The sequence below is a fragment of the Plecotus auritus genome (genome assembly GCF_963455305.1).
Source record: "Plecotus auritus genome assembly, chromosome: 2".
In the NCBI taxonomy this organism is placed as follows: domain Eukaryota; kingdom Metazoa; phylum Chordata; class Mammalia; order Chiroptera; family Vespertilionidae; genus Plecotus; species Plecotus auritus.
This window is the reverse complement of record NC_137771.1, coordinates 25,350,271-25,369,716: the sequence shown is the minus strand read 5'-3', so window position 1 is coordinate 25,369,716 and position 19,446 is coordinate 25,350,271. Positions and strand designations below refer to the sequence as shown.

General features: G+C 50.9%; 1 protein-coding gene across 1 annotated transcript in view; it reads left to right on the top strand.

Annotated features, from left to right (window-relative positions):
- Positions 1–7,428: 7,428 nt before the first annotated feature.
- Positions 7,429–19,446, top strand: part of INPP5B (inositol polyphosphate-5-phosphatase B) — a 56,062-nt gene continuing 44,044 nt past the window's right edge. The window contains 8 exon segments of the mRNA XM_080655419.1: positions 7,429–7,487; positions 8,210–8,292; positions 8,658–8,752; positions 9,377–9,474; positions 9,617–9,646; positions 10,257–10,367; positions 14,281–14,414; position 14,416. Coding sequence (XP_080511545.1) covers positions 8,236–8,292; positions 8,658–8,752; positions 9,377–9,474; positions 9,617–9,646; positions 10,257–10,367; positions 14,281–14,414; position 14,416 — 526 coding nt within the window. The 5' untranslated portion in view covers positions 7,429–7,487; positions 8,210–8,235.

The window sequence follows — 19,446 nt, the reverse complement described above, 5'->3', positions numbered from 1 at the left end:
GACAGAACCAGAGGTAAGGAGGTTCCTTAACAACCTCGTGGGCTGGCAGGAAGAGCCACGTGCCCAGCGCCATCCTGCTCCGAGGGGCACAGAGCTGTTAGGGAGGTTCAGGCAAACTTGGTCCCAGAAGAGGCTTTCCCCAGAGGTGACTCCTCAAAGTCTGGACTTTGGGGTTCTGCTATGGGGAGACCAGGATTCCAGCTGAGCCCACTCACCAGGCCAGAAACCTAGGGAAGGAATGGAGGGTTGCTTTTTCTTGGTTTAGGTCAGTAGGTCTTAATCATTTCGGGATCAGCGATTCTTTTGAAACTACAAAGATAACTGTGGACTTTCTCCCTCAGAAAATACATGCATCACTTTTCTGCACAGAATTTTAGGGGTTCATGAATCTCCCAAAGTCCATCCAAAGCTCCTGAGTCTTATCAGAACTTCTCCCATAGACATGGAGACTTAAACCTCTGCCTGGGCACTTCCTGATGAGAACAGGTGACTCCCTCTTCCAGGAGGAAAGCTGCCCATCAGAGAAGCTGCAGGACTCAGCCTGCCCCTCCCAGCCCAGGCAGGAAGCATCTGGGAAGTCCTTCCTGGTACTGGCCCCCACACATGCTGCTGACCTCCCTGGAGCAGGAGTCTCCTCACCACATCTGGCAGGGTCCAGCCTCAACTGCTCATCCCTTCCTCCATTTTCCTCCTGCTCCTCACTTGTGCTGGAAGGGTCTACAAAGGGAACACTAAAGGTAACCATGTGTAGGGGAAGTGAGGGGCAAAGTTCTGAGATTTTCCTCCCCCCTCAGCATTGTTTTTTTAAATATATTTTATTGATTTTTTACAGAGAGGAAGGGAGAGGGATAGTGAGTTAGAAACATCGATGAGAGAGAAACATCGATCAGCTGCCTCCTGCACACCTCCTACTGGGGATGTGCCTGCAACCAAGGTACGTGCCCTTGACCGGAATCGAACCTGGGACCCCTCAGTCCGCAGGCCGATGCTATCCACTGAGCCAAACCGGTTTCGGCTGCATTTTTTGTTGTTTTTTTTTAATACTTGGAATAATAGCTACCTCTTCCCTCATCTATGAGTCCTGCCAGCAGACTCACCCCAGAGTTCTCATGCTGGGAATGGGCCTGTGACCTCTCCTCACATACTTCTCTTTCCACTGTCAGCCAGTTCTCCATTCCAGGTGAGCTCTGGGAGGACACTGCCCTCCCCTCCCTCTGATCTCTTCTGAGAGCCCTTTCCACCGGCCAGGCTAATAAGGCACATCCCAGTGGGATGGTGGGACGGGGGTCCCTTGATCTGTCCAAACTGCCAATTGGTTTGATTTCCTCCCTCCTGCTACAGTCTGGACATCAGTGGTGCTTCCTTCTTTTGTCTGTGGCCCCTGTGTGTCCCTGGTGGCAGCAACATCAGAGGGAATTCCAGGAGCCGGCAAATGATTGGAAGGGAGGAGGGGCAGCCACCAGCTTCTGGGGCTGCACTTGCAACCTCTCGGGCTCAGACACACATGCCCGCTGCCCTCGGCACCTCCAGGTGTGCAGGTAGGTCTATAGCTGGGAGGGGGTGGGGCACAGGGAATGGTCTCTGGAGCCATGGACGGGCACAAACTAAAGTAGATGGGCAAGGTAACCAGGCGCTGCTGGCTTTCCAATTCTGTTGAGTGTCTGGCCCCCTCACACTCCTGGACTGTCCTTGCAGCCTCATCTACCCACCCCAGGGAGGAGGAAGAGGAACTTGTGTGGGAGGCCTGGGCTCTTCCTTCCACAAGGACAGGGACCTGGGTAGAACCTTTGCGGCCTTCCATTACCCTATTCTCCTTTGGGGATGGAAGTCCCATTGAATAGGCACTAAGTGGATGAGAACTGCTTCTTGCGTGTAGGGAACAGTGGAAGGGCTGAGGCTCCTGGTAGTAAGAAGGGGTGAAGATGGACAAAGAAGTGGCCCTTATTGCCAAGGGGCCCCATCCTGCCTCACCTCAGCACCCTGAATCCTGAGCACGCCCCATTCATGCATTGAAGACCACGGCCAGAGGGACCAGCCCAGAGTGGGCCCCTTCAGCTATCACCTGAGAGAGATCCAAGTGCTGATGGAGGACTATAGCCATGAGAGTAGGGAAACATGCCGTTAGCCCTGGGAAGGTTGGGGGCTGGGTTGTGCTCAGCCCCAGGGGTCTGAACCCTTAAGAACCTGGTCAAAGTGAGCCCTGACTTCTGACCCTCTCTGTGACCACGGGTTTCCCTGCCTTGGGTTCCGAGGGAGCCTGTCATCCCCACCCCACCCCCAGGCCAGGTCCTATTGGAGTCAAAAGAGGCCAGATCAGTGGCAATGGCACCAGATATCTATTTCCTGTCACTGCACCTGCTCCAACTCTGTCTCCCTGGGATGCTGCTATTGCCATGCCAACGACAACATTCACTCTGAGAGGGGCTGTTCCTAGGCTGCAGGCCCTGCTGTGCCTGTGTCAAAGTCACTGACAGTATGACTTTCGGGAAACAAAAGCTCAGCCCTTGGTACCCCTTTTCCCCTACAGTTGACCTCCCCTGCTCCCCAGCCTGTTTATTCATCTGCATAGTGCAATAATGGGACTCTGTTTGCAGCTCTACCTGGGCTGCCCGGGACTGGTCCTTCATTCTCTCCTGCTCCTACAGCACCTCAACAGAAGATGTCTCTGGCCACTAGGAGCCTTAGGGCTGCTCTACTCAGAGGTAGTTGTCCTCGGCCCAGGGACCCCAGTCTTTCCTGGACTCTGTGACCAACCCTAACCCATGACTACTGCTGGACCCTGGGACTGCCCCTTCTTTGCCCTGACCTCATGACCTCTTCTACTTAACCACTGCATGACCTTTCCTTGACCTGTGGCCCTTGAGCTGCTTACTCCCAGCAGTGGTCCCCTCTCTCCTTTTCCTCTTACCAGTCCTCCTGCTGGTCTTACAAATAGCCCAGAACCTGGTCAGAAGTCAGCTGACCCCTGCTCCTGCCCAGGTAAGTGGCATATGAAGAAGGAGAGAGCCTTCCCAAATGCTTCACCCAAGGGAATGAGGCCGCAGCGTTCAAACCCTTCCACAGAGATGCCTCCGCTTCCACTGCTTTGGAGAGATGTGCTATAAGGAGGCAAAGTTCTCCAACCCAAAGGCAGAGTGTGAATCCGGGGAGCACCACTGTGAGGTGCGGGTGGGGCCGCTGGGGGGCCCAGGCGGGAGGCGGCCATGAGGGCTGCTGCAGGGGTTGGGACTGGGGCCGTTGGAAGGGACTGATGTTCAGGTACATACAGGAAGGTAACTGAAGCCAGAGGGAGAGGAGTCTGTTTGAGATGCCAGGAGAGGATGAGATACAGCCCAGCACTGGCTGTGTCCCCCCATTCCCATCCTCCTGGACTCTCTGGTACTCTTTTTTTTTTTTTTTTTTTTTTTTTTTTTGCTTTGAATTTCTTTGATTTTATTTATTTGGGTTCTCTGTCTTTTTTTTTTTTTCCTGATGAGTCTGGTTAAATGTTTGTCAATCTTGTTTATTTTTTTTTCTTTCTTTATTGATTAAGGTATTACATACGTGTCCTTCTCCTCACTTTGCCCCCCTTCTCCGCCCACCCCACCCCCCACCGTACTCTTTATCCAGCTGATTCAACTCAACACCTCCCACTACATGGCCCGGTGCAGCCAGTTGTGAGGGGGGGAAATGACACTGGTCTCAGCCCTTGCCTGCTGGCTAACAGTTCGGCCCCCAGCCCCGGACCCTGCTCTCTGCAGTGCGGCAGTGGCAGTCCACTCTGCCTGGTGCTACGTGATTTGGCCTCGGGTGAGAAAGGCCGCCAGCCTGCAGCTCCGAGCCTCCCTTCTATTGCCCTCCAAGTCGGAGCCTCTACTCTGACTCCTGCTCCCATTGGCTCCATTAGCTCTTAGCCCCACTCATTCATGCCTTGCCCACCTAGTAACCCCCCAATTCTGAACCTCACTCTGACAGTTCCGCAAATCTGAGTTCAGTTTTCACCAACTCCTCAACTTCTATCAATACCTCGTTCCTAAGCCTTGTCAGGCTGATCCTTAGCTTTGAGGTCTACTTTATTCATTAACTCCGCAAGTCTGAGCTTTCTACCTTCAGTGCTCCAGCCCCTTCCAGATTACCTTCCCAATCCCCACACCTTTCCCCAGCCCAGCTTAACCAGTGCGCCCTCCCCGCAAGCACAAAGGCAGCCAGAACAATCTCCTGTGCTTGTCTAGGGTGGCAGCAAAGGCGGGAGTTTCAGGTTGAGACTGTCCACACACAAGATGCCTTCCCTGGGGGTGGGGGCTGGGACTTTGCAGAATTGCCCCCTGCAGAGGTATCACAGCACTTCCCTGGGAAACCCTGCTCTGATCCCAGGTCTAGGCCACCCGAGGACAAGCTGGTTCCCACTCCACCAGCCCCCCAGAGAAATGTGAGTGTCTCAGTCACACCTGCCTGCTCTGGGTGGTGGAGGCGGGGATGGACAGCATGTGGTAGCTGGGCCAGTGGGACAGGCATGATGGGGCTCCAGCCTCGCCTCTCTGTCACCCACTCCCTGTGCAATCTGAGGAGAGCTCCCTACCCCTCAGACTCCCCTCCACTTTCTCTTCCAGCAGAAAATCTGTGCCACATTCTCCCGCCAAGGCAACAAATGCTTCAAAGGGCAGAACGCTGTGGCCATGTGCCCTGAGGGCTTGGACTTCTGTGAGGTGGGCCCCTGGAGTGCTCCAAGGATTGGAGCACTGTCCTGCCTCATAAATGCAGGCCGTTCTCCTTCTGCCTGGACCCAGTAGGTCAGCAGTCAAGTCTGGCTGGAGCTGGACCTGCTGGGAGCCAGGCTGCCTGGGGTCTAGCATGCTTGGCCTCTCAGCTCGGCATTATGCCTAATCCAGGGCAGCAGCTGGAATTTCCTAAGTCTCCCTGGCATGCCCCCTTGTTTCTGAGCACCCTGTAGATTCTCTAGGGACTACTTGGCTGACCTCACAGAGAGGGAGCAAGGAGCCCAGAGAAGTTCAGCTCAGCCATGGCCCACTTAACACTTTCTGCTTCTGTGAGTGGGAGAGAGGGGCAAGGGGAGGATGAACGGTCCCATCTCTTCTTGCAGCTAAAACGGTCCAGCTTGGGCCACACTGTGGATTGCAGCCAAGCCTGTGTGGCAGGGATCCACAGGTGTTACAGGGCTGCGGTTCAATCCTGCTCCCAGGAGTGCTGCCAAGCCTCGGCCTCAGGCAGCTGCCTCCATCTGGATGGGAGCTCCACTTCAACCGGGCAGCCTCAAGGGCCACCGGGAGTCCCCTGCACTGGTCCCTGGCTGGGGCCATGCTGCTGCTCCTCCATTCTGCCCTGCTCCCCTAGCCAGGCCCAGCCAAATCAGGGAGAAACAGCCAGGAAGACCCTGCAGGACTGGCAAGCACCAGGCCCACCCCCAGCTCTGATCCCTGTAGCTGTATCTTTAGTGAAAGAGATTTATCAAGTCCACAGCTCTAGGCTCAAGGCTCCTCACTCCTGCCTCCCACCACCTAGGCCTGGCCATGGTGCCCTCCAAGGGGCCAGGCTTTAGCCTCAATGTCAAGGAGAGGCTGGGGTTTATCTGGAAAAAACAGAACAATTGTTTTTTCCCCTCTGACCCCCATCAAGTGGGAGGACCCCAAAGTCCTACAGGGACAGATTGTAAAAAGTGCCCAGCCCCATCCACTTTTCCCAGATCCTGCTCCCCAGCCTTTGACATTAAGATTGGGGCTGGATCCCAGCTGGTGTGGCTCAGTGGTTGAGTAGACCTATGAATCAGGAAGTCACTGTTTGATTCTGGTCAAGGCACATGCCCAGGTTGCAGGCTTGATCCCCAGTAGGGGGCGTGCAGGAGGCAGCCCATCAATGAGTCATCTCCCTTCCTCTCTGAAATCAATAAAAATATATTTAAAACAAAAGAGTGGGTCTGGAATTGGGGTTCCCCTGCTTTCCTGCAGTGAAGTCTACCCTGTTTATCTCTAAGGGTATAAGTCAATCCCCTTTTCCCTCATCCCCCACACAACTTTGAAGTCAAATTCAAATAAACCTGAGCTCCATTTGTGCTGTGGATATTTCCAGGAAGAGGAGAGGATTGGGAAGAAGGTGGTATCTGTTTCTGGAATCGTTTTACATATTCAAAGTTGGACTTGGCATGAGGGCAGCAATTCCCAGCTTAGAGAGAGAAGAGGGGGCTCTGGTTAGGAGTCCCAGCGGTCACTCCTTCCCCAGCACTGACCCTTCAGTTTGGGTCAAAGCTTGAGAGCAGGTGTATTCATTCAGACAATTCATTAATTAATTCACTAATTCAATCAACACTTTCTGAGGGCAGTGAGGTTACAGTTAGTGAAGTGGCCAATAGGCCGAGAGAGACCAGTCCTCGCCTCCCTGACCTGAGCTGGCCCTTGTCCATCTGGAACAACCTCCTCATCTTTGATGGGGAAATCGAGGCCAAATGGAGAAGGGCCTTGCCCAAGTGCAGGTGACTAGGTGAATCAGGGGAAGGGGCTTGAGAACAAGAAAGGACGGGGTTGCCCTGGCTGGTTTGGCTCAGTGGGTAGAGCGTCGGCCTGGGGACTGAAGGGTCCCAGGTTCAATTCTGATCAAGGGCACATGCCTGGGTTGCAGGCTCCGTCCCCAGTGGCGGTCCTGCTGAGGGCAGCCGATCAGTGATTCTCTCTCATCATTGATGTTTCTCTCTCTCCCTTCCTCTCTGAAATCAATAAAAATGTATTTAAAAAAAAAAAAAAGAAAAAAGAAAGGACAGGGTTTCCAGAGGAGGAGGACAGAGGACTGGGTCTCAGCATGATCCTGTACAGGAACAGTGTCACCCCCTCTACAAAGTGCGTTCACATCCGTCGTCCTCAAACAGCTCTGTGAGTCCGGCGGGACAGGGTGCTCTCTGTGGTAGGCACATCATACGTTCCCGTGAGGCTGAGGGAGGAAATACGACAGTGCGCGGCAGTGTCAGTGCACAGAAGTGGGAGTCAGACTTTCAGCCAGGCGCAAACTGCATCACGTCTCTGAGCCTTAGTTTCTCCAGCTGGAAACGGGCTAATGGTTCTTCCTGGTGTTGTTCCTCTTTAAGCTAGGACAGGATAGTTATTTGGGGATGGAGAGTTCCAGTAGAAGCCAGAGTTGGCCCACCTGGCTGAGAGGGGTTCAGAATGGAATTGAAGAGAAAGTAAAAACGCATTACTTTTTCCTCTTAAAATGAGACCACCTTCCTTGCAGGACGTGGGCGGGGAAATCTGGCCCCATGACTTAGAGGATCAGGGGTGGAGATCAGGGCATTTATTAGGAAAACCTTTCCGGAATAGGGAGCCCCGCGCACCCCAGGACCTAAGGAGTTAACAGGGGTGGGGAGACCCCCAGGATTGACGCAGGCATGCTGGGACTTGCAGGCTGGGTGGCCATGGTGTGTGCTCTAGGGCTGCTGGGAAATGTAGTCACTGGTGGGGCGCAGGCCACGGAGTCCCGCACACCCAGCGGTGACAGCTGAGGAGGTAGGCGGCAATGACAGCAGGCTGGGAGGGGGAACCCAGGGCAGAGCTGGCCAGGAGGCTGCGGGCAAGCTGAGCGCCGGGACCCCTGTCCTGCGCTGCCAGAACCGGATACTCCCCTGGCCTGTGGCTGATGCAATGGGGCCTATTGGATGGGGGTGAGGGCCAAGGAGCAATGGGACACTTTTCCTGTCTCCAGGGAAAGAGGAACAGGACTGGGGTCCTTGTCTAGGATGAGACCTTCCCTTCCAAAGAGGAACAAGATGCCTTTCCCACCCCCATGCAGACACACCACTGACACCTCCCGAAGAGGAGCCCCAGGACTAATACTGCTCCCCCAAAGGGAGGCAGAGCCCCATCCCAGAAGCAATGGGGACGTGTCTCCTCCCCATTGATGGGAACAGGCACCCCACTTCCCACAATACACTGGACCCCTCTCGGGAAAAACTAGGCACCCTTCCAGAAAAAGGGCGGTACAACAAATTGTACATCCCACCTGGGGCAAAGAAGTAACCCCTCTCCTTAGAGACTTTCCAAGGCACATCCTGGGTGGGGGTGGAGGGAGGGGGAGAGGAGGGGGGGGGAGGGGAGGGGGGAGGAGGACGGTCAGGCTCCTCTACCTCTCACTGCACAGGCGCCCCTTCTCCCTGCCCCTCAGCCCTCTCCAGCAGCTCCATCGCCTCCTGGGTAACTTGACTAAAGGGGCCTCCCATCTACCATCCCAGGGTGTATTTGCTCAACAGGGACCAGCATGGACCAGTCTGTGGCCATCCAGGAGACGCTGGCTGAGGGGGAATATTGTATCATCATATCCTTCCCAGCACTGAGGTCCCAGCCCCAGGGCCTGCCTGGCCTTGGGAAGTGGAAAGGAAAGTCTATGTATCTTTCTGCTCTCCTCCCTCTCTCTCAGCATCCAGGGAGAGGGACAGCAGTATTTACTCAGTACTTCCTCAGTACTGGACTCTCCTCCCAACCTTCCCCCTCCCCCGCCCCCCGTGAAGTTGGGGTTTATTATTCCCATTTCACAGATGGGGAAGGCTCAGAGAGGTGAAGCAACTTGCCCAAGGTCACACAGTGAATCTCTGTGGGCAATGGAAAAGCAGGGAAGGTGGGGCAGGCTGGGATGGGAGAGCCCTGGCCTCCTGTTTCATTTCCCTTGACCCTGAGCAGCAGGCAGTGCAAGGTGTGCTGTGTGAGGGAGACAGCAGGCAGAGCCGCCTCCTGGGGCTCGTGCGCTACCGCCTGGAACATGGAGGCCAAGAACACGCGTAAGTGAGGGGTTCGGCCCTTACCTGTCTGGGCCTTGGGGTTTTTCTTCACAGTACCCTCCAGCTAGACTTCAACCATCCCTCTGGGGCAGAGTCCGAGTCTTCTAGAATAATTATACTAATGATAGTTAATAATTTTGCAATACTGTATTCTAAGCTCTCCATATGTGTTAGCTCATATAATCCTCAACATTTGAAGAGGAAGCTTCTGGAGAAGAGGCGGTTTAACATACTGGCCCAGATCCTGAGTCTAACGGCCTGACTGCCTGGGTTCAAATCCAGGCTTTGTTACTTCCAAGCCACACAGCTTTGAGCAAGGCGTTTTACTCCTCCGGACCTGTTTGTTTAGGTTAAAGTGAGTTATTACATGGAAAGTGTCTAAAACACTTTGAAGCACATAGAAACTGCTCAGCAACAACCCACATATTACACACACACAGAGAATACTAATACTTGTCAAAGGTCTCCTCACCAGCAAGTGAATCTCAGGGTCTCAGAGCTGGGAGGAAGGGGCCTTAGACATTTCCTAATCCACCACCGTCACTTTACAGAGGGAGACAGAGGTTCAGGGAGGGAAAGGGCTTGCCATCGGGCCCTGTCCTCACCTCTGCTTCCTGCCCTTAGTCTCTTCCTGTATACGCACCGGAGGATGGCCATTACTGGGGATGATGTCTGTTTGGACCAGATAGTGCCGGTCTCACGGGATTTTACACTGGAAGAAGGTGCACAGCGGGGCTGGGTGGTATGAGTCCCTCTCCTCTGGGCTCCCAGGTCATTTCTGCCCTTGTTGGGGGTGGGGCACTAGGAGGATGCTGAGGCTGAGGTGCTCAAGTGCTAAGGGCCTTTTCATTTGCCTCCCCACAGTGTCCTCAGATGGTGAACTCTACATTCTTGGTGAGTAGTTGGGGCAGAGGGTACCGGGTCTGGGTGTGAAGTAAGTGCCTGGCACAGTTGGGTAGACTGGCTAACAACCAGCCTCTCTTATCTGCCTCTGTGTGTTTCTCATTCCACTTGCTGGGGGATAGACTTGTCTCTTCAGCTTCGTGTAGTTCTGCTGTGGCAAGGCTCAATGACTTTTTAGAGCCTTGGTCCAGGCCCTCTGCAGATTGAGGATGATGTTAATTTGGAGCTGAGTGTAGGGAAAGTCTTTTTACTGATCCAGCACAGCCTTTCTAGAATTATGTTTTTTAAACATATATTTTCACTGATTTCAGAGAGAGGAAGGGAGAGGGAGAGAGAGAAATATCAATGATGAGAGAGAATCATTTGATTGGCTGCCTCCTGCATGCCCACAACCCGGGCTTAAGCCCTGACAGGGAATCCAACCCTGACCTCCTGGTTTATGAGTCGGCCACTGAACATGCTGGCCGGGCAATTTCTGAAGGGCTGAAAGGACTTCAGGAGCTTGGACTGCTGGTTCTCCATTCTGGGGATTCTAGCCTTAAGATGCACCCATCCTTAGCTCTCGAAGGTCAAAGATTCATTTCCAGCCTCCTTTGTGCAGGCTCAGATGTGACCGTCCAGCTGGACACAGCGGAGCTCAGCCTCACATTCCAGCTACCCTTTGGTTCACACACCAGGATGTTCCTGCAGGAAGTTGCCAGGGCCTGTCCAGGTAGGTAAGACCCAGGCTCTGTTGGGCGGTTGGCTGGTTACTAATCTACCTACTACCAGTTGGCTTTCCACACTCTGGACTCTCACCCCCGTTTCTGTGCCCTCTCATGTGGGATGTCATGTGGCCACAGTGCCTCCAGGCCCCAGCCAGCCATGGTGTTTGCTTTTCACATTTTCTGTTTCTGGACCTGAGTTTTAACTCCAGCAGGCCCCTTTGTCCTCCTGGCTCTGGGCAGGGCTGCACAGGGTGGGTTGTGATTCTGACACAGAAGCCTTTACAAGTTGGCTGGGTCAACAGCTTCTGGAAGCCCATCTTCCCTCTCTGCCAGCCACAGCCAGAAACCCAGGGAAGTCTGACCTATGGGTCCTCCTGCCCTTGAACCCAGCTCTGTCCCCCACTACAGCTGAGAAAATGACCTAGCTTTGGCATAGCAGGGAGAGATTAGTGGCCTCTAGGGCAGAATTTGTTTAGACCAGGAAATCAGCCAGGCAGATTTGTAAAGGAGAGTTTGTATAGAGCAGAGGCTCAGCCACAGAACACGCAAATTTGAGCCACCAGGTGCTGGGGCTTAGGTGTTCACCCAACACTATTACTTGCTTCCTTTCAGACTAACATCTTGTCTCTGCAGGAATGGGGGAGGGGCTTCCCTTTTATCATCATCTTACCATGGAGCATGAACACCTGGGGCAGGGGGGAGGTGCCAGGAAGGAGGCTAGCTTTGGATGCAAAGTGGGGTATGGAGGGAAGAAAAACACAGTTATAGAGCCCTGAATGCCTGGCTAAGGGGTTTAAAGTTTATTTTATAAGCAAGGGGAAATTTATCTCCAAGCCTTCGACTAATAAGAATAAGTTATTTTATAATTATTATTTGTAGGAGGGGTAATAATAGTAATAACAGCAAAGCACATGGACTTTGAAGCTACACAGCATCTTGCATTTGAAACCTATCTTTGCTGGTCCCTAGCTGTGTGACTTTGGGCAAACCACCTTACCTCTCTGAACCTTTGTTTTGTCGACTTCTGTATATAAAGAATATCTTCCTCGTGGAGCTGTGAGAATTAATGAGATAACATATATGAAAGGGCTCAGCACATAGTAGGAGCTCAGAAATGTTTCCTCCTTCTGTACAAAAGGGCTCATAACTTCATTGTTGACTTGTGTGTTAGACACTGCTCTAAGAACTTTTCAAACATTATCTCATTTTCTTTTAAAAAAATATATTTTATTGATTTTTTACAGAGAGGAAGAGAGAGAGAGCTAGAAACATCAATGAGAGAGAAACATCGATTAGCTGCCTCTTGCACGCCCCCTACTGGGGATGTGCCCGCAACCAAGATACATGCCCTTGACTGGAATTGAACCTGGGACCCTTGAGTCCGCAGGCCGACGATCTATCCACTGAGCCAAACCAGCTAGGGCTATCTCATTTTCTTTAGTACCACCTTACAAGGTTATTATCAGTGTCTCTGTTTTACGAATGAAGAAACTGAGGTTTAGCCCTAACTGGTTTGGCTCAGTGGATGGAGTGTAGGCCTGTGGACTGAAGGGTCCCAGGTTTGATTCCCGTCAAGGGCATGTGCCTTGGTTGCGGGCACATCCCCAGGACGGGGTGTGCAGGAGGCAGCTGATCGATGTTTCTCTCTCATCGATGTTTCAAACTCTCTATCCCTCTCCCTTCCTCTCTGTAAAAAATCAATAAAATATATTTTTTTTAAAAAAGAAACTGAGGTTCAGAGAGGGTCAGTGCCTTGCTGGTAAAGTACAGAGCCAGGATTAGGTAGTCTCTTCCAAAATCTGAGCTCTTGAGTTTTGCTCTAATGCTTCCTAAGCTCATGCCACCCTGTACCATATACACGACTCTGAAAAGCCTTTGTGTAGGAGGTGATGTTTAAGCTGAAACTTCAAGCTTGAATGAGTTTTTCCCAGGAAGGCAACAAGGAGAGGCAGTTGGAGGGAAGAGCAGGTCATTTGGTGGAAGGAGGGTGTGGAAAGAGCTAAGTCAAGAGAAGCCAGTAGAGGCAGCTCATGAAGGGTCATAAATACCCAGCAAAGAGCTTGCACTTTGCCCGATAGCTTGTTGGGAGCTACAGGAGTTTTAACCCTTGGAATGACAAGGCAGAATTTGCATGTTAGACAAGTTCCTCTGGCAGCTGGTGCAGAAGGGGAGAGCCTAAAGCAGGGAGAGCAGTGAGAATGTGTTGCAGTGCTCAGGCATTAGAAATATGAGGCTTGGATAAGGTTCTGGTAGTGGTGATGGGGAAGAGAGGATAGACTGGAGAGATCATACAGATGAAAATAAAGGCACCATGGAGGCAATGAGTTTGGGTGTTCACAAAGTGTTCATAACTTTAGCCCCAGTGCTTAGAACAGTGCCTGGCACTTAATAAATGCATTAAATGGATGAACAGAGCTTGGTACCCGGCTCTGAGAATGAAGGAGAGGAGTTGGGGATGAGTTCCTCTTTTAAACTTAAGTATCTGTCTGTTAATCCCTTTACCTGCTTTCCCTTCTGGGTTCCACATCTGGGGTAATCAACAGGGAAACTATACTAACTCAGTTTCATTGAGCAGTTGTCAGTGGGGGCCTGCGTGAGATAGGACTCTCAGAGCTAACAGGCTCTTGGATATCCATCAACCCAATTCTTGGCATTTTACGGATAAAGGGACTGAAGTCCAGAATAAGGTTACAGGTAAAAGTCCTCTTTGCAACACAAAAAGCCAGGGAGTGCAAGTGCCTTGGTCACTAGATAACAGAGAAAAGAATTAGCTAACATTAATCGAGCACCTACGTGCCAGACATTCTTCTAGACATCTAGACCACAACATGTCCTCCTGTTCAGTCTTTGAGCAGTCCTGACGAGCAGATATTCTATCATATAGATGCATTGACTGACATGGAGAAGGTAAGTAACTTACCCAAAGTCATTCATCAATTGAAGTAATAGGACTTGGAACCCCAGGTTCTAACATCAAAGCCCACGGAGACCAGAGATTTCAGTTCATATCCCAGCTCTGCCACTTCCTGGTTGTGAATGTGAATAATATATTTGATTTCTTCAGGCCTTGGCTTTATTATTTCTACAAATGAAACATGAACTTGCCTTACCAAGAGTTTTATGAGGAGCAGATGAGGCCCAGAATAGGTTAATAGCATGCAAATCCTGAAAATAATTTAAAAGCTGTGCCTGGCAGTGCCATCATCAGGACTGGGACCCAAATCTTCTCATTTCTGATGCCGTTGGAAATTCATTTCAGTTTGGTCAGGTTCATGGATTTCTACAAGGGAAGCAGGCAGGGTAGCGTAGAAAGTAACAGCAAGTGTTTGGAAGCCAGACAGATCTGAGTTTGAGTGACAGGCAGAGGAGACTCAAGAATTTCTAAGAAGGATGGATGGCAATCTGGTTAAGGGGGAACCAGAGGACTTGTCTTGAAGGAGTATTTCATAGCAAGCACACTGCTTTTAGCCTGTGTTTATTTGGAGTGGTTTGCAAGTTGCTGATGGAGATTATGGGTAGTTAAAACATTCTACCCACTCCCTAGTACTGACATCTATTTGAGTCCCCAACTCTGCCTCTCACTCTGTGACCTCAGACTTCACCCCTCTGAGCTCAGTTGCCATTGGTTAATGGTTCCATACCTGCTAAAGTTTGTTGTGAGGATTAAGGATACCTATGAAGCATAGGCCTTGGCACACAGTTACCACGAGGTTGGGGGAATGGCACGGGTCTACCTTTTGGTTGCACAGTTATTACTGCATTTGAATTTGGGACCCACTTTGTGCGTGAGGGAAACAGGGAAACACAGGCTTGGAGACTCTTCGAAGAGACTGAGCGATTGGCTCATGGTCATACAGTCATGCAGGGGCCTGACCTTCAAGCCCGTGGCTCAGTATTTCCTCCTTCTTCCTGCCTCAGGCTTGGACCCTGCGACCCGGGATCCTGAGTTCCAATGGCTGTCTCGATACAGGTGCACCGGGATGGAACCCTCGCCGCGCGGTTGGAACTCGGCCCTAGGCACCTGGCCCGGGTGCGCCAGAATTGGCGGAGGCAGGTATCCATCCGGGAAGGGTTGGTGGGGATTGGAGGAGGTCCGGCTGCAGGGGTGGGCTCTATTATGTTTAGGAGGCGTGGTATGGAGCAAACAGGCTTTCTATTGGCGGAGGTGGCACGCGGGGGCGGACCCCTGGGGCAGCACAGGCGGGGCGCTGTACGGGCGGTGAGATGAAGAGCTTGAGGAAGCAGCACGGAGATGTCCGCCGCCGCGGGTTCTCGGGACCGCGACTCTTCAGGTTCGGCGGGTGGTGGGAAGCTGGCTGGGGCTTTGGGCCGGGAGCGGCGGCGGGGCCGGCCCTCAGGTGGGCAGGACCTGCGGTTTGTCGGGTGGAGGCACACGCCGTAAAGACCGAGGCTCTAGCCCTGCGGAGGGGGACACTGGGGCTGAAGTTCTGAGAGGGGATGTTAATTATTTTTATTCGGGCGTGGCGTGGACAGGCGGATGGCAGTGGGATATTCTGGAATTCTGAGGATGCGGTTGTATAGTAAAACTCTGTTTCTGACTGCAATGTGACCTGGGGCCAGTCGCTGCCCCTCTCTGAGCCACAGAACAACCTCACCTTTAGCCAGTTCAGTTCTGACTTTCCGAGTTTGGCTTGTGCCGGGGAGCAGGCGTCCCGACGGAACCTTCCTTTGGGTGAGGAATGATGTGCATATTGGGGCCCTCTGGCTCCCTTGTCGGTCCCCAGCCCCGGTTATGGTTTGTGCTGTGCGCAGAGCCGGAGTCCAGGAGAGCCCTGTCCACCCTGGGAAAGGAGACCCGGATGCGGTTCCAGGGGGAGAGGGACTAGGTTTTTTTCCACGCAACCCTTGTGCAGTACAAAAGGCCAATTGTTGAGCAGAAGGTTGTCTTTTGGAGAGCGAGCAGCCCACGGCTGAAATGCGGGTCAGTCTGGTGCTTAGGGACAACCTGCACACCTGTATTTTCTGTCTAGCTCCTACGTGTTCTGCAAGGGCGCCCTGGTGGTTTTTTTTTTTTTTTTTTCTCCTGGGCGTGCCCATGTGGCTCTCGTTACGTTCGAGCTTTGGCATGACCACTTTTCTCAGCCATTTGTTGGAGATAAAGAGTCTCAAGTAGCTGTGTCAAGTGTGGGCCAGCACTTCACTGACTCTTACCAGACTGGAAACTGTGACGGGTGGGGGGATAGCATGTTGCATAATTTTGTAAAATGAGAGGAAACGAGGCAGGCAAAGGACTTCCTCAGTGCTTATGCTTTTCCTTCATTGCAGCCACCACAAGACGTGGTCAAAGCATCTGATGGTGCTGATAGCTGGCATCTTTCATGGGTTTAGCTCAGATAACTTGTGCTGATCTTGAGGCAGCTATTGCTTCAGTTTCCATGACATTCTGGGCTGTGGCTCTGGGACCCCTTAAGATTAAGAACATATCCTCTTCTTTGCTCCTCGAAAGAGGCTGCCAGAATCCAGTCTGTGGAAAACAGGCCCAGTGGCAACAGGAAGAGGTGGGTTCTGTCTTTTTGGCACACCAGAACCAGGCTGTTGGAGTGTTTCACTCCCTAAGTAGAGAGAGGTCTTCTGTGAGAAGTCAGCACAGCTCTGAAGCCAGTTATCTGTGCTGGGTGATAAATGATGTAGGGATGTCAGCATCTTTTCATTCCTTAAAAAACAAACAAAAACCAGAAACTAGCCACACGCTGGTGAGGAATTTTTGTCAAGGTTTTGGTTTTACTTTTGGTTTGAAATTATTAGTTCCCATCATAATACCTACAGTGAAGGGGGTTATCTTAGTAATTTCTAGTTGCTCATGTTAAAATTGGGAAGTAATAGCACCAAACACCCAGTTCTGTTTGGGTCAACTATGTTTTCAGAATTGTTCTGGCCTCAGAGGAGAGTCACACCTAAAACAGGTGGAAGGAACCCTTTGGACCGCCCCCCCCCGCACCCTCCCCTCCCCGATGGCCCCAAGAGAAACAGAGGATTTGGTACTTCCTATATATCTACTTCCCAATAGCCTGGGGAACCAACCCAAGGCTGCTTAAAAATGCTCTTTGGCCCGGCTGGTGTGGCTCAAGAGGTTGAACCAGGAGATCATGGTTCAATTCCAGTCAGCCCACATGCCTGGGTTGTGGGCTCAATCCCCAGTAGGGGGCATGCAGGAGACAGCTGATCAATGATTCTCATCATTGATGTTTATATCTCTCTCCCTCTTCCTTCCTCTCGGAAATTAAAAAAAAAAATTTTTTTTAATGCTATTTGTCATGCACATCAGGAGAAACAGGGCTCCCCTGAGGAGATGACAGTCTGACAGAGAGAGATCCCACAGTCCATAAATAGAAGAGAGGTGGTCTCTGTAGGGTGAGCCAAGGGTGAGAGCACCTGAAAGGTGAACCTGATCTTTATTTTTCACCTTTGCCTTGGTAGAGAAAGGAAAGATCTCACTTTGCTGCTTCTCTCCAAGATGTCTATTCCTTTCTTTGATTGGTCTCTGCTGAATTCAGGTGGTAGGGATTGTCGTAGAAAAATGAAATGCAGCTAGTTTTAGATTGGAGTCCATGTCTTCAAATTCAGGAGAAATGCCTCCTTATTTCTGTCTAGCAAATGAGGGTGCTCTAATCCAGAGAACCTCTTGGGGAATCCTGTATATAGCTTAGTACATCCACGTCATTTTGTAAAATATTCACCTGCGTTTTATCCTGGACACATGGAAGACCTGTGTTCTGGAGAATTCTGAGCTACGCACTAGAAAGGAAACAGCTACTCAGAAGTCCCACTGGGGCAATTCTGGACCAATTTATCAAAATGGTAATAACAACTTTCAGTCTTTTGAAGTGGTTCCCCCGCTCCCCCCGCCCCCATGGTTGATTCAAAGTGAGGCAGCTTTGTAGTAACTCACATTTAGAATGAGATGTGCCATGAGTATTTTTTCCCCTGGACCCAGGAAACAAAGCTTACGTCCGTCTGGCCTGAGAAAGGAAATGGATGCTATTTATATCTCAGGGTAGCATAAAGGGTAACCTAGATTGTCAGGGTAGAAGCCAGAGAGAATGTTGGAAAATAGGTCCTGGGTGTGTCTGTCTGTCTGTCTGTCTCTCAATAAGTAAAGTCTGTGTGACCAACATCCTTTTACCATGGGGAAAATGAATTTTCCTAGATGTTTATCCCACAGCAGAAATACGGCCTGTCATCTCCACCTTTGTGGCAAGCTCTGCAGGCAGCTAAGCAAATTAATTTGAATCACTTTGTTTCTTTAAACAAAATAAAAAACTGTGTTCACTTTTCTTCCTCCTTTTGTTGTTCCCTTCTCCATTTTCCCTTTTGTCCCATTTAACCTTATTTGTTTCTAGAACTGGAGAAACCCCTGAAGACTTCCTTTAGAAAACAGTTTGTTTTGGAATTCTACAGTAGAAGTCTAGAGCAAGTGAAGTGACCCACAAATGTTTATTTAGAAGTGGAGCTTTGCACAGAAAAACCCTCAGGGACCAAGTTTCAGGAAGAGGGAGGCATCAATATTTATTAGAGGAAAGACAGTGTTAGAACGTAGAGGCTAGCTGACTTGCATGCTTTCTTTGCTGCTTGAAATATACTGTAACCGATTTGTAGGCTTTCCCAGGGATGCCTATGTGAACTGAAGCTAGCAACGATGAATGATGAGAATTTGAAAGTATATGGCTGAGTGGCCTGGATATTTTTTTTTTAAATATATTTTATTGATATTTTACAGAGAGGAAGGGAGAGGGATAGAGAGTCAGAAACATCGATGAGAGAGAAACATCAATCAGCTGCCTCCTGCACACCCCCCACTGGGGATGTGCCCGCAACCAAGGTACATGCCCTTGACCGGAATCGAACCCGGGACCCTTCAGTCCGCAGGCCGACGCTCTATCCACTGAGCCAAACCGGTTTCGGCTGGCCTGGATATTTTTATTTTCTTTAACGCACTTTGGTACAACATTAGTCATGTCTCTTGACTTTTCTTTCTTCCATCTGTAAAATGGGAGTGAATGTTTTTGTCTCCTAGAGGGCCACACATGGCTTAAGGAATGCTGAATTATTTAGGGGAGCTTTATTTGGGAAACGCATTTAGGAATTCAGATTCTCACCACCAAGAGCTTAGAAACTGGCTGCCCCCTTCAGAGCCTATCCTAGGCTGGTTTTGTTGTTGTTGTTTTTCCTGGGGGAGAAGGAGGTGGAAGGGAAAGGAAAATGGAGAGGGAAGGGAAAGGCTCAGGGTGTGTGTGCTCCCTGGAGGGAGGGTGCCCTAGGTTGTTTTCTTCCAAATAACTACCCTCACTTTCTTCGATACTCCTTCCTCCCCTCTAGTTTCTTTTCTGTTAATGCAATCGCTAAAAACCTTGGTCATCTTTGACTCTTCCCTCCCCTCTTATGTCTAACTAGAGGCCCGATGCATGAAATTCGTCCAAGAGTAGGCCTGCCTTCCCCCGGCTGCCGGCACCGGCTTCTCTCTGGCACCCGGGACCCAGGCTTCCCTACGGCCGCCGCTGGCAGGCACCTGGGACCTGGGCTTCCCTCACAGCCCCAGCTTCCGGTCTAATTAGCATATTACGCTTTTATTATTATAGGTAACCAAATTCTGTTCATTCTTTTTCTACAATTTTAAAATCTTTTGAAAATTAAAAAAATAATTTATCCCCATTAATACATGTTGGTATCACCGGAACTAGTACAGTGATGAGCCTTCCTACCTTAAGTCTCTTTCTCCCTTAGGGATCTCTTTAGAACATAACTTTCATCATGCCTTACTTACATGTTTTGTATGTGACCTTGAATACTGCATCATCTCCTGTTGTCTACAGAATAAAATTCAGATTCTTCAGCCTGGAGTTCAGGTTCTGCACAGCCTGGCTGAGGCAGGCTCTCTAGTCTTATCTGCCCCAACTCTCACCTTCATTTCCTCTGACTTCACACTTGACTGCTCATTGTTTCTGGACAAACCCTGTGCTTTTTCATCTCTTTGTTGACTACTTCAGCTACATTTTTACAGGTGTGAACTTGTTGCCCTTAGCATTTTGTACCCCCTCTCCTCCCCACAAGCCAGCCTAAGGCCTT